At 44.7% G+C, this 12,146-nt stretch overlaps 1 protein-coding gene across 1 annotated transcript in view; it reads right to left on the minus strand.

Moving 5' to 3' along the window:
- SNX29 (sorting nexin 29) overlaps positions 1-12,146 on the minus strand; it is a 206,519-nt gene that overhangs the window by 120,523 nt on the left and 73,850 nt on the right. Inside the window, exon 15 of the mRNA XM_015415493.1 lies at positions 10,125-10,231. Coding sequence (XP_015270979.1) covers positions 10,125-10,231 — 107 coding nt within the window. The remainder of the gene's footprint in view (positions 1-10,124; positions 10,232-12,146) is intronic.

Consider the following 12,146-nt stretch of genomic DNA (forward strand, 5'->3'; position numbering starts at 1 on the left):
CCCAGTCTGTAGGCTTTGGTGATCACGGGCAGCACATCCCCCCTCACAGGAACCTCTCCGCATAGCCATTTTGAGATAACCGGGAGAAGACCCTCCCCCCCTTCCACATTTACTCCCAGACCACGTAGTTTAATATTATTTTGTCGTAGGGAAAGATCGAGTTTAAGAGTGCGTTCAGCAAGTACGTCTTCTCCATGTCGAATTTTTCCCAGTTCTTTCTGATTGAGGAGACTGTTATTCATCGCGCACTCAGCTACTTCTCTGGTATCTGTTATATCTTTTTTTATAACATCAATTTGCTCATATAATGGCTTAAACATGTCAGATATATTTTCTAGTATCATCGCCTGCATTCTGCTTAAGGCTGCATTTAAAAACTCTTCCGTTATCGGGTTTGTAGATTTCTCCGTGGCAGCACTTGTTGATGCCATTTTCCCGGGGCTCGTACGCTGCGGGGCCAAAACTATGGATCCCGATTTTGAGGCGATTTTTAGCTGCACCTTAGATCTTTTAGTTTCTTCGTGACGGGAGGATTTTTGGCTTTTTTTCTCCATATATTGAACCCTTTGTTCTTTTAAATGGTCGTCTTGATTTCTCGTTGAGGGGAGGGAGTCCACAGAGCAACGGCTTTAAGCGGCCATTCTACCTCCCGCGCCGCCACGCCCCCCACAGCTCTAGTTGATTGAGCTTTCAGCGCAACAGGTAAGGGTTGTTTCGCCAACTCATAACAGAGCTGGATAGCTGAGGTGAACCATTTTGACAGGCGCTGAGAGATTTTATGTCCCAGGTGGAACTTACTGTAGGCCACAAATAAACGAGGGTGCTGGCGAAAGGGGGACGTCCTAGAAAGGTAGAAAGAGAGTATCCTGTGGACGTCTAATGTGTGAAGAGCTCTCTGGCCATCATCTACGGGATTAGCAAAGAAAGTAGGCAGCACGATAGATTGGGACAAGTGAAAAGCTGGCATAACCTTAGGTAAGAAAGTAGGGTCGGTCCAAAGGACCACCTTGTCCTTATGGAAAATGTTGTATGGAGGATCGGCTTGCAAAGCGCACAGGTTGTTTGCCCTCTTAGCCGAAGTGACGGCTACTAAGAAGGCCGTTTTCCAAGACAAAAGGTGTAGAGGTACAGTTGCAAGCAGATCAAAAGGCTTGACCATTAGTTTGGAAAGAACACGAGACAAGCTCCAGGCTGGAACAAATGGCTTGACTGAGGGGTGTGTGTGTGTAGAGTTTCAGCATACCTTTCAAAAATGACTTAGAAATGCTATGTGAGAAAACAGTCTTTCCCTCAATAGGATCATGAAAGGCAGAAATGGCAAAAAGATGAACTTTCAGTGAGGAATAGCCCAGACCGGACTGGTGAAGAGAAACAAGATAGGTAAGGATCACAGGTAGGGGTGCAGTCTTTGGGTCTTCTCCCCAACTGGAAGCATAAGAAACAAAACGTTGCCACTTTGCTTGGTAGGAGAAACGAGTAGCTGGTTTTCTTGCATTCAGGAGAATATGCTGAACCTCAGGAGAGGTTCAAGGTAGGTCAGGTCATTATTCTCCAAGCAGTTGGCTTGAGAAACCCAGCATTGTGATGGAGGCTCCAGCCGTGATGTTGAGAGAGCAGGTCGGGTGCCAGAGGAAGACGTCGGTAGACTGCACGTGACAACTTCAGAAGACTTGCAAACCAAGGTTGCTGTGGCCACCATGGTGTTATCAAGATGCAGCCCGAATGATCCTGGATGATCTTTTGTATTGTCCCAGTGATGAGCGAAAATGGGGGAAACATGTAGAAGAGATTCCCCGTCCATTGGTGCAGGAACGCATCTCCCCTCAAGAACCCTGACAGGGGACCTCAGTTGTAGAAGATCAGGCACTTCATATTGTCCTGTGCCTGGAAGATGAACTGCTATAATGTGGATGCTGTGCATCTTGCACCAATGCCACAAGGTCATGGCTTTCTTGCAGAGCTTCGTAGACACTCTCCCACCCAGTTTGTTTATATAGTAAACAGTGGCCATGTTGTCCAATGTAATCTGCACATGGTGATCGCACAAGGTAGGCAGGAAAGAATGAAAAGTTCAATGTACTGCCAGGAGCTCCAGCCAGTTAATGTGTTGGGAGCGTTCTGACTCGAAGCACTGACCTGAGCCATTAGCATCCCACAGTGGGCTCCCCAACCCCACAGTGAGGTGTCAGTGGTCAGGACAGCGCTCGGAGGAGGGAGGCAGGATGGCATTCCAGTCAGAAGATTCTCCTCCATGGTCCACCATTGAAGGGTTGGCAAGACATTGGATGGCAACGTAAGGGTTAGCATCTGGTGCGTGCAAAGGGGGTCAAAGGTGCAAACAAACCACAGCTGAAGCGGCAGAATGTGAAGCCTGGCACATAGATGGTGGTTGTCGCCATCATTCCCATGAGGCGTTGAAACACCGGAGCTGGTTGTGTGGGTGAAGACAGTACAGCTAGTGCCCATCAGCGTAGGGCAGAGGGGTTGTCCATTTCAAGGAAGGCACATTGTGGGAGGGTGCAGAGTCGTGCCCCTATAAACTGTAGATCCTGGACGGGGGTCAGGTGGGACTTGGAGCATGGTTGCTACATCAGCCAATCGTCAATATAGGGGAACACCATTATTCCACGTTGTCTGAGAAAAACAGCGACCACTGCCATGCATTTTGTGAAGACTCTCAGTGCTGCCGCAAGTCCAAAGGGGAACAGCCGGTATTGGTGGTGGTGAGACCCCACTGTGAATCTCAGGAAACGTCGGTGTTGAGGGCAGATGGTGATGTGGAAATAGGCATCTTGTAAATCGAGGGGCATCAGCCACGTGTCCCTGGGGATCAGGGGACAAATAGACTGAAGAGTGGTCATTCAAAACTTTTTGGGTAAGATATAATGGTTGAGTTGCTGCAGGTCTATAACGGGGCGCTCCCCCCCCCCCCCCTCCCCTTTTTTTCACAAACAGAATAAACCCCTTGTGATGTTGAGACTGAGGGACAGGTTCAATGGCTCCTTTAGCCAGTAGAGTTTGAACTTCCTCTTGGAGGAATATGGAGGAAGAAGTTGCCACAAAATGAGGTACCTGTGGGGTTGAAGAGAACTCAATGGTATATCCCAGATGAATGATGGCGTCTGTGGTGATGGGTTCCCAGGCGTCTATGAAAGGGCACAGCCTTGTTCCCCAAGCTATAGTAACTGATAGGGGATGGGGGGAGTCAAAGAGGTGTGGCCTCTTGGCAAAGGGAGCCTTGGCCTTTTGATGGTATGGCTGTTTAGCCAAAGGAGCCTTGTGCTTCCAGTAGTCTGACTGACAGGGAGACCTGGAACGTTTGGGGCCACTGGGCTTTCAAGATTTGAATCGGGGGGGCATGTTTGGGAGGACTGCAATACTTTTAAACTGCGAGCTCTTTTATGGTTGTCATCTACATTGGTGAGAGTCATATCCGCGGAGGCATGAACAGGCCTTCCCCATCAAAGGGTAGATCTTCCACCTTTGATTTTATGTCAGATTGCAGACTGGTAGAGTGTAACCATGCATGCCATCAGAGGACAATTGAGGTAACCATGGCCTTGGAGGAGCAGGGTACCGCATGGCAGACAGTGTTGATTTGTTGCTTTGTTAATCTGGATAACTCATTGACGAGGGAAGCGGCAGTTTTCTGGGAAGCCTCAGGTGGCTCCGTAATAAAAGTAGACAATTGGTTCGACAGGTGGAAAGAATAAGCGGTGATAATGGAGTACATTTTCCGACCCAGGGTATCCAACTTGCATCCCTCCTGGTCTGCTGGTGCTGGGTGTCTCGTCTGTTTAGATTTGGATGCAGAGTGTACTATAACTGAGTTTGGGGCTGGGTGTGAGAAAAGGAACTTCACATCCAACGGCTGTACATGGTACAGGGAGTCAAATTGCTTCGATGTTGCAGGCTTGTCCCATGCTTTTTGGATGATGTCAAGGTGGACTGGAAGCATGGGGAGCAAGGAGGCTTTTGAATGCACCAGCATATGGACCAGGATCATAACTGTAGGAACATCACTGGTAAGTTGGATGTTCAGCGCAGTAGCCATACACGTTACCAGTTCAAGGTACACTTTGGATTCCTCCGAGGGGGAGAAAGAGCCAGGCTGAACTATGTCCAAATCCGGAGAAGTGTGGAGCAAGTTGTCTGCTTCCGAATCCGAGCCCTCAGACCCGACGTCCGACAGTTCTGAGGTAGAAGACTGAAAACCGAGGTTATCAGTTGGTGCAGCCAACTGATAAAATAAATTATCTCAGTATATTTATAATAAACTTTTTAAAAAAAGAACACTACAAAAACCTTTTACAGCTCTTTCCATATTATTTGGGGAGGGGAAAACATCAATAAGGCCTACAAAGGTAAGAAAGCCTTTTTGTTTTTTGCTTAATGTTGTTACAGATCTAAGCACTTTACCTTTCAAAGGAACACTGACTCACTTAAGTTTGTCTGAAATTAGCCAAAATAATTTACAAAGTTAATAAAAAAAAATTAAATCCTTTATAAGAGTCAATTAGACAGGTATGCACACAGGGTTAAGATATATCTGCTATAAGTGTATCCTCTTTTTCAACCAAAAGTTGACTTCTGAACCAGTTCACAGGAAATGAAAACTGTGACAACGAAAGCTAAATCCAAAAATGCCCTTGTTCCTTGGGGAGGTGAATCATGGCTGAGCTAGATTCCTGCCTGATTGAAGACTGTGACTGATAACCCCATAATTCAGCTTCAGGGGGAGGCGCTGAACTGAACCTGGATCCAGCCACAGTGAAGAAGTGGCCTGCCTGCTTCCTGCCCTTTGTTATCAATGTTTAAATTTAAATTTAATGAACCAACTCCAGTTTTCTATGATGAAATGGAGCCTGATTCAATCACCATCCAACACAAGTGGAGCAGTAAACCACCATCCCTGGTTTAGGAAGTCTCTGGCCTAACCTCAGTTTACAGTGGTACTCCAATGTAGGCTCATTAACAATTTGGGTTTGCTTGCTGCCCACAAACAAGCCAGGATTCAAGCCAGGAATGGTCCCTGGATATCTGCTGGGTCGAGAGTTTTTCCTTTGAACCCTGGCATCCCTGATCAAGAGCTGACAACTGCTATATGTCAGGATAAGAACATAAGAGCGGCCATGTTGGATCAGGCCAATGGCCCATCAAGTTCAACACTTTGTCTCACACAGTGATCAAAACCCAGATCCCATCAGGCGGACCAAAAGCAGGGCCAAAACTCCAGAATCCCTCCCACTGTTGCCCCTCATCATCTGGAGGCTAGTGTTTGTTTGTTTTTGCATCCTCCAGTGTGGCAAACATCACACCCAACACTGTAATCATTAGTTTAAAACCTGCCTTTATGCCACATTATGCCATTTATCTTGCCTGACCTGAATTCTTCCTGCTTTTGATGCACGAGGCTAAATTTGGTTTCCTTATTCCCAGTTCCTTATTCATTCATTATTTGCGCCTCTATTCATGACTTCATCCAAAAACACTGAGGAGAGTTTGAAAACTCTGAACCTCAAAATAAGGTCTGGACCACCACACATCATAGAATCATAGAATGTAGAGTTGGAAGGGACCTTGCAGGTCATCTGCCCTAGGCTAGGATTTGTGTTAATTGAAACATGTAAGCTGCTCAGAGCCCTAAGGGGGTAAGTGGGATACAAGCTGAAGGAAATAAATAATAAATAAAACCCTCTGCACTCTGCAGGAGCATAGCCAAAAGATAGCCCTACAACATACCCGAAAGATGGTCGTCCAGCCTCCGCTTGAAAACATCCAGTGAAGGAGCATCCACCACCTCCCAAGGCAGTCTGTTCCACTGCTCAACCACTCTTACAGTTAGGAAGTTTCTCCTGATATTTAGCCGGTAACGACTCCCTTGTAATTTCCACCCATTAGATCTAGTCTTGCAATCCGGAGCAAGAGAGAATAGATCTGTTCCATCTTCTACATGACAACCCTTCAAATATCTGAAGACTGCAATCATGTCCCCTCTAAGCCTTCTCTTTCCCAGGCTAAACATACCCAACTCTTTCAGCCTTTCCTCGTAAGACTTGGATTCCAACCCTCTCACCGTCCTGGTTGTCCTCTTCTGGACACGCTCGAGCTTGTCAACATCCTTCCTAAAATGTGGTGCCCAAAACTGGACACAGTACTCCAGGTGAGGCCTGACCATAGCTGAATAGAGTGGAACTACCACCTCCCTTAAGCTGGACACAATGCTTCTGTTAATGCATCCTAAGATTGTATTAGCTTTCTTCGCAGTCACATCACACTGCAGGCTCATGTTTAGCTTGTGATCAATCAGAACACCTAGATCCCTTTCACATGAGTTGCTGTCAAGCCAAGTCCCTCCCATTCTATATCTGTGCCTTTGGTTTTTTATATCTAAGTGCAGGACTTTGCATACTCCCCCCAAGTTCACAGGACTCTCCCCTTCAAAATAATACATCCTGTTTGCTGGTCCAAAGCACGGTTCTGGTGCTAGTTGCTCCAAAGTACAGTGCCCCAGGCAGACACTTGGGCCACGATGCACCCCAAAACACTCTTTGGACCACCCCAAATGACACATCCCCACACTCTAGAGACTATCCCCTGCAAGATGACATACAGTGTTGCCCGGTCCAAATACTGGTTCTGGAGCCACAGACTTCTATTTGGGTTGCCCCCAAGAAGCCTGTATTTCAAAGGCGATATGAATAAGGAACTGGTTTGACTACTTGTCCTCTGCATCCCAGAATAAGGTTCGGACTGCCACATGTCATACACCCCCATGTTCAGTGGACACTCCCCTTCGAGGAGGCATATGCGGTTTCCTGGTCCAAAGCACGGTTCTTGTGCCATCAGTTCCAAAGTGTGGTGCCCCCAAGACAATCACACAGGCAGATACTAGGGCCTGGCTGCACACACAAAACACTCTTTGGACCACCCCAAATGACACATCACCATGCTCTGGAGACTGTCCCCTGCAGGAAGACATACAGCAGTGCCCGGTTCAAACACTGGTTCCAGTGCCACAAGCTTCTATTTGGAGTACCTCCCAGAGGCTTGTATTTCAAAGAAGATTTGAATAAGGAAGTTCCCTCTGCACCCAAAATAAGATTTGTACCACTACTTTTCATACACCCCCATGTTCAACAGACTCTCCCATTTGAGGGGACATTTGCTGTTTCCTGGTCCAAAGCACAGTTCTTGTGCCAGCTGCTCCAAAGTGCGGTGTCCCCAGGACAATCACACAGGCAGACACTGTGGCCAGGCTGCCCAGTCCAAACACTAGTAACCCCGACTGCCTCCAGGCAGGAGCTACTTATCAGTGAAAACTGCCCCACCCTAGGCCATCAGAGAGAGGTTCTTCCCAGGATCAGCTATTCCAGACATTTTAATTGGAGATGGCAGGGACTATACCTAAAACCACCTACTGGAGCATTGCTGGCTATGCGCTGTAACAATAAAATTCATTCATTCACCTACTGGAGCCATAATCCTTCCCCATGGAGTACAGAAACACCTGAAACTACCTTCTCACACTGTTAGTCCACCTAACTCAATACTAACTGCTGTGGCAGTAGCTCTCCATAGTCTCAGGCAGAGGACATTATTTCCCCAACACCTACTCCTGACAGATATGTCCCCATGAGATGCGGAACTCTGCATGTAAAGCACGTATTCTATCACTCGGCTCTGGCCCCTGCCCTTAACTGCTAAAAAAAATGCAATGCTTGATGCATGTATTCAACATCCAGGCCTTATAAGAACATGCTGTAAATGCTGCAAATTAAGGATGTGGCACACCAACCACTGCTATAAGTGCAGTCTGCAGACCAACACCTTGACTTTCACCTGCTGGATTTCCTCCCTTTCCACCCCTTTGTCCTCCTTTTTAAAAACCTAATTGTCTACAATTGGACGCTTAGGGAATCAAACAGCATCACTTATAGTGCAATTCTAAGCAGGGTTACACCTTTCTAAGCCCACTGACTTCAATCCACTTGAGAAGGGAATAACTTTGCTTAGGGAGAAATATTTTCAAAACAAGTCCTAATATCCTCCAATCTGTTAATAATTGTCTGCTGAGCTTCCATAGGAAGGTTTGCAAAGGAGTGTAATAAATCCAAAAACGTCAACCTCAGGCGTATTTACTTGGGGTTCCTCCCTAATGGGTTCAGGATGGGCCAAGTCCATTAGATTCCTTTTTTCCATGGCAGCTTTTGTGAATCTAGAAAGATTCTTCTGGTGTTCTGGAAACAGGGGGATTATTGAGGTATTCAGAAAAGCTTTAGAAAGACGCCTAAAAACCTGGGTACTCAAACAACAAATCATTTGTCCTGAACAAATTAGGTTCTCGAAAGGCAGCTCCACCATTGACCATTGTTTTCTGCTATCCTTTTTAGCCAACAAATATATGAAATATGGTACAAAAAATGTTATGCAGCTTTTATGGATCTGAAAGGTGCATTCGACTCGATCTCTAGACACCTACTCTGGAAAAAGCTAGAACTAATGAAAATGGACCCCTGCCTCCTATTTTTGATTTAAAAACTTCACTCATCCACCTCTGTCAAGTAAAACATACAGAAAGTGGACATTTGACAGCAAAGATCCTATTACAAAAAGGAGTAAAACAAGGCTATATACTGGCCCCCCTTCTTTTTAATTTATTTTTAAATGATTTAGCTTCATATCTGAAGCCCATTAATTATCACCCACCTAGATTGGGTCCCTATGCCACCCCTCTTTTTCTTTATGCGGATGATACCACAATTCTTTCATGCACAAAAGTCAGCCTCACAAGATATTTACAGCATTTCTATAAATACTGTCAAGATAATACATTAACTATAAATTATACTAAATCTAAAGTATTAGTATTTTCAAAACGCTGGTGTCCAAGTAAATGGAAAATCGGCAATACAGAAGTTGAACAGGTCAAAACTTTCAAATACTTAGGAGTAACATTTCAGTACAATCTAAATTGGACAACAGAATATTAGATCAATTTCTCAAGCGAAGCAATCTATCACCCAACTGAAGCAATTTCTCTTTATCAACAGAAATCAACATATCTCTTCAGCAATAAAAGTTTACAAAACTAAAGTGCTTTCCCAAGTACTCTTCGGTTGCCCGGTATGGATAAAGGCACTTAACATCGAGTTTGAACACATTCAAGCAAACTTCTTTCGCCAACTCTTAGGTGTCCCAAGGTATGTGCCACACTTGGCTTTATGCCTAGAATTGGGCCAACATCTTATTCAAACAAAAGGTTGGCTACTAACAAAATATTGGCTCAAAATTCATTTTAGAGCCTCTCCAAACTCTCTAATTTCACGCTTAAAAATGATACACACAATCCCCTCTGGTTTTCAAAAATAAAAGAAAAAATTAATCAAATAGGCTTTTCAACTGATTACTTTCTCCAAATGGACGAAACCTCGATTTTTCAATCTATTAGACAAAGTATTTGATCTAGAATTACATAATTTTCGTCCTTCACATCCACATATTTATTCACAAGCTCATCTTAACCTCTTAACCCAACATGGCCAAATGGCCCACTATTTACATAATCTCACCCTTCCTTCCCATCGTAGAGACTTTACATTGGCTCAGCTAAACGTCTTTCCCCCAAACACGTTGTGGGGTTGATTTAACATCCCCCCCAGGAAAGACTCTGCAAATGTTCCAGCATGGCCCCAGATTCAATCTTCCATATTATTCTGGACTGCCAGCTGCACACATCCTCACATATTAAACTTTTACCCCTTCAGCCCTACTTATTTACTAATAATCTTCAAACTGTTCAATATCGTCTTAATGATGTTAATACTGATACTACAATTATGATTGCATTTTCTTAGCAGAATCAGCCACACTTATAGTCTATTTACATAATACGCATATATTATTGTATAAATTTACTTACTGGAATTAAATGTATTTTCCTAAATGTATTTATGTATTATGCCATTAAAGGTGCCTGAATCTGAATCTGAACTTTGCTTAAAACTATACTTTCATAGAGGTAAAAAAAATCAGATGTTAGGACTGTAAAATTTCTCAACTGCCAAAGCAAAGACATATTATACAATTCATGTTAAATTTTTTACATAGTAAAATATTCTTACCTCAATCAGCTTTCTCTCATAGGAGCTGGCTAGTTCCTCATTATTTTCTACTTGTTTTTGTTCAGGTATGCTAAATTCACTCTCCACATTCCAGAGATTTGACAGTACTGAAACCCAAACAAAGTGTGCATTGATTTAAACTAGCAGTAATTTATTCTACAAGAAATCCTACCCTTTCTACTAGTTAAAACAAAACAAATTACTTTACATTATCTAAATCTTAAGGCAAACATCACAACACAACTCCTAACATTGGATATAATGTTGTTAGAGAAAACAATTTGTTTAATCAACATTTGCTAGTATTAACACATTCTACGCAGAGTCTAGCCTCATCTAATGGTATAGTATATTTAGGGTTGTCTACACTGTAGAGTTCACTTGCCATTCTTTTCAAGTTCATAACTCTCAAAACAACTGGCATCATAGCATTTCCCCAAGCCTCTGTTCTACTGGGCTGCCACTCTAAGCACAGGCCCACAACTGCTATGTTTTTCTTTACACTGGGTCTCTTAGGCAGCAAAAAGGGCTGAGAGAGAAAATGTTTTGGCTACTACTGGTCGTTTTTAAAGCCACAGCTGGACCAGGAAACACATCCCTCCACTGCAGAAATGGCCACCAGGAAAACCAGGTAACAGGCGAACATTTCAAGAGGGTGGGGATTTCTCCTCCACTGGGCTGCACGTCCAAGGGCAGCCCAAGCTTTTCCTTCACTCTCTTTCGTGCCTCCTCATGCAGACAGTCTCATCATGCCCCCTTCAGCAGACAGCCAACACTTTCAACTCTCCTACCTGCCCATGTACTGTCTTCCTATCTAGCATTTTTATTCCCCCATTCCTACAAGCAGCTGTTCACAACTACCCTGTATGATGGGCTAGTCTGAGAAAGTGTGACTAGCACCAGATCACCCAGTATGCTTTGTGACTGAAACCCTGTAACCTGGATTTCCCAGGTCCTAGTCTATTGCTGCATCACACTGGCCTTCATTTCTACTTTAGCCCTAAATCTGTTCCCAGTTCAGAGATCAACCTTAGATCAGACTAAATACGCAGGACCAGATCCTGTAACGATTCCCTTCGAGGCCATCAAATTAGTATGAAACAACACATACTACACAACACAATATCTACATTTGAAGAACAAAACTGGAAGATGTCCAAGATCACAGGGACAAATATCTAAAAACTAGGGTTGCCAAATGTGCCCGGGGGGCGGGGAGTCCCCCGCTTCGGAGCCCCGATTTCCGCCCCGGCGGAATCGGGGCCCGGGGGGCACCCCTGGACTGAGGCAGGGCATGCACAGTGCTGACGTTGGGGGCGTGGCTGAGCTCATCGGGGGGGAAACCATATGTTCCCCCCTGACGAGCTCGGCCACGCCCCCAACATCAGCAACGTCTGACGTCACTTCCGGTGATGTCGCGACGGCGAGTGCACGCACCCAGCCTGCTCCCGGACGGGACGGAGCCTCCCCTGCCGGTGAGTTTAAAAGATTTGGCAACCCTACTAAAAACACACACACTTTTATATACAGTGTGTCACACTAGGATCTGGGAGACCTAGGTTCATATCTCCATTCTTCCATGGAAGTACATTGGGTATCCTTGGGCCAGCCACAAACACTCAGCCAAACGTACCTTACAGGGTTGTAAAGATAGAATGGAGGAGGAGAGGAGGAGATTGTAAACCACTTGGGTCCCCACTGAGAGGGAAATTGCATATAAATTAAGTAAAATAAATAAAATAAATACTGCATAAAGAAACAGAAGAACACATGAACTTAGATGGGTGGTCTTTTTATGCAATCACTGAACAGAGCCTACAAGGAATCAATAACGTGCCCAATAAGGCACGTTAAGCAAGAAATTCAGCATTCACCAAGCAACTGCTGCAATCCAGCAATACTGCTTGCCAGCAGATACAAACCAAGCAAACAGAATCAGAAATCAAAGCAGCTAAATGTAACCCTTGATTAGAACCCTTCAATTAGTCCAATAAACAAAAGCATTAAAAGGTCTCTGGGAAG

This window comes from Gekko japonicus, unplaced genomic scaffold, assembly GCF_001447785.1.
Source record: "Gekko japonicus isolate JY-2015 unplaced genomic scaffold, Gekko_japonicus_V1.1 scaffold1631, whole genome shotgun sequence".
NCBI classification, from domain to species: Eukaryota; Metazoa; Chordata; class Lepidosauria; order Squamata; family Gekkonidae; genus Gekko; species Gekko japonicus.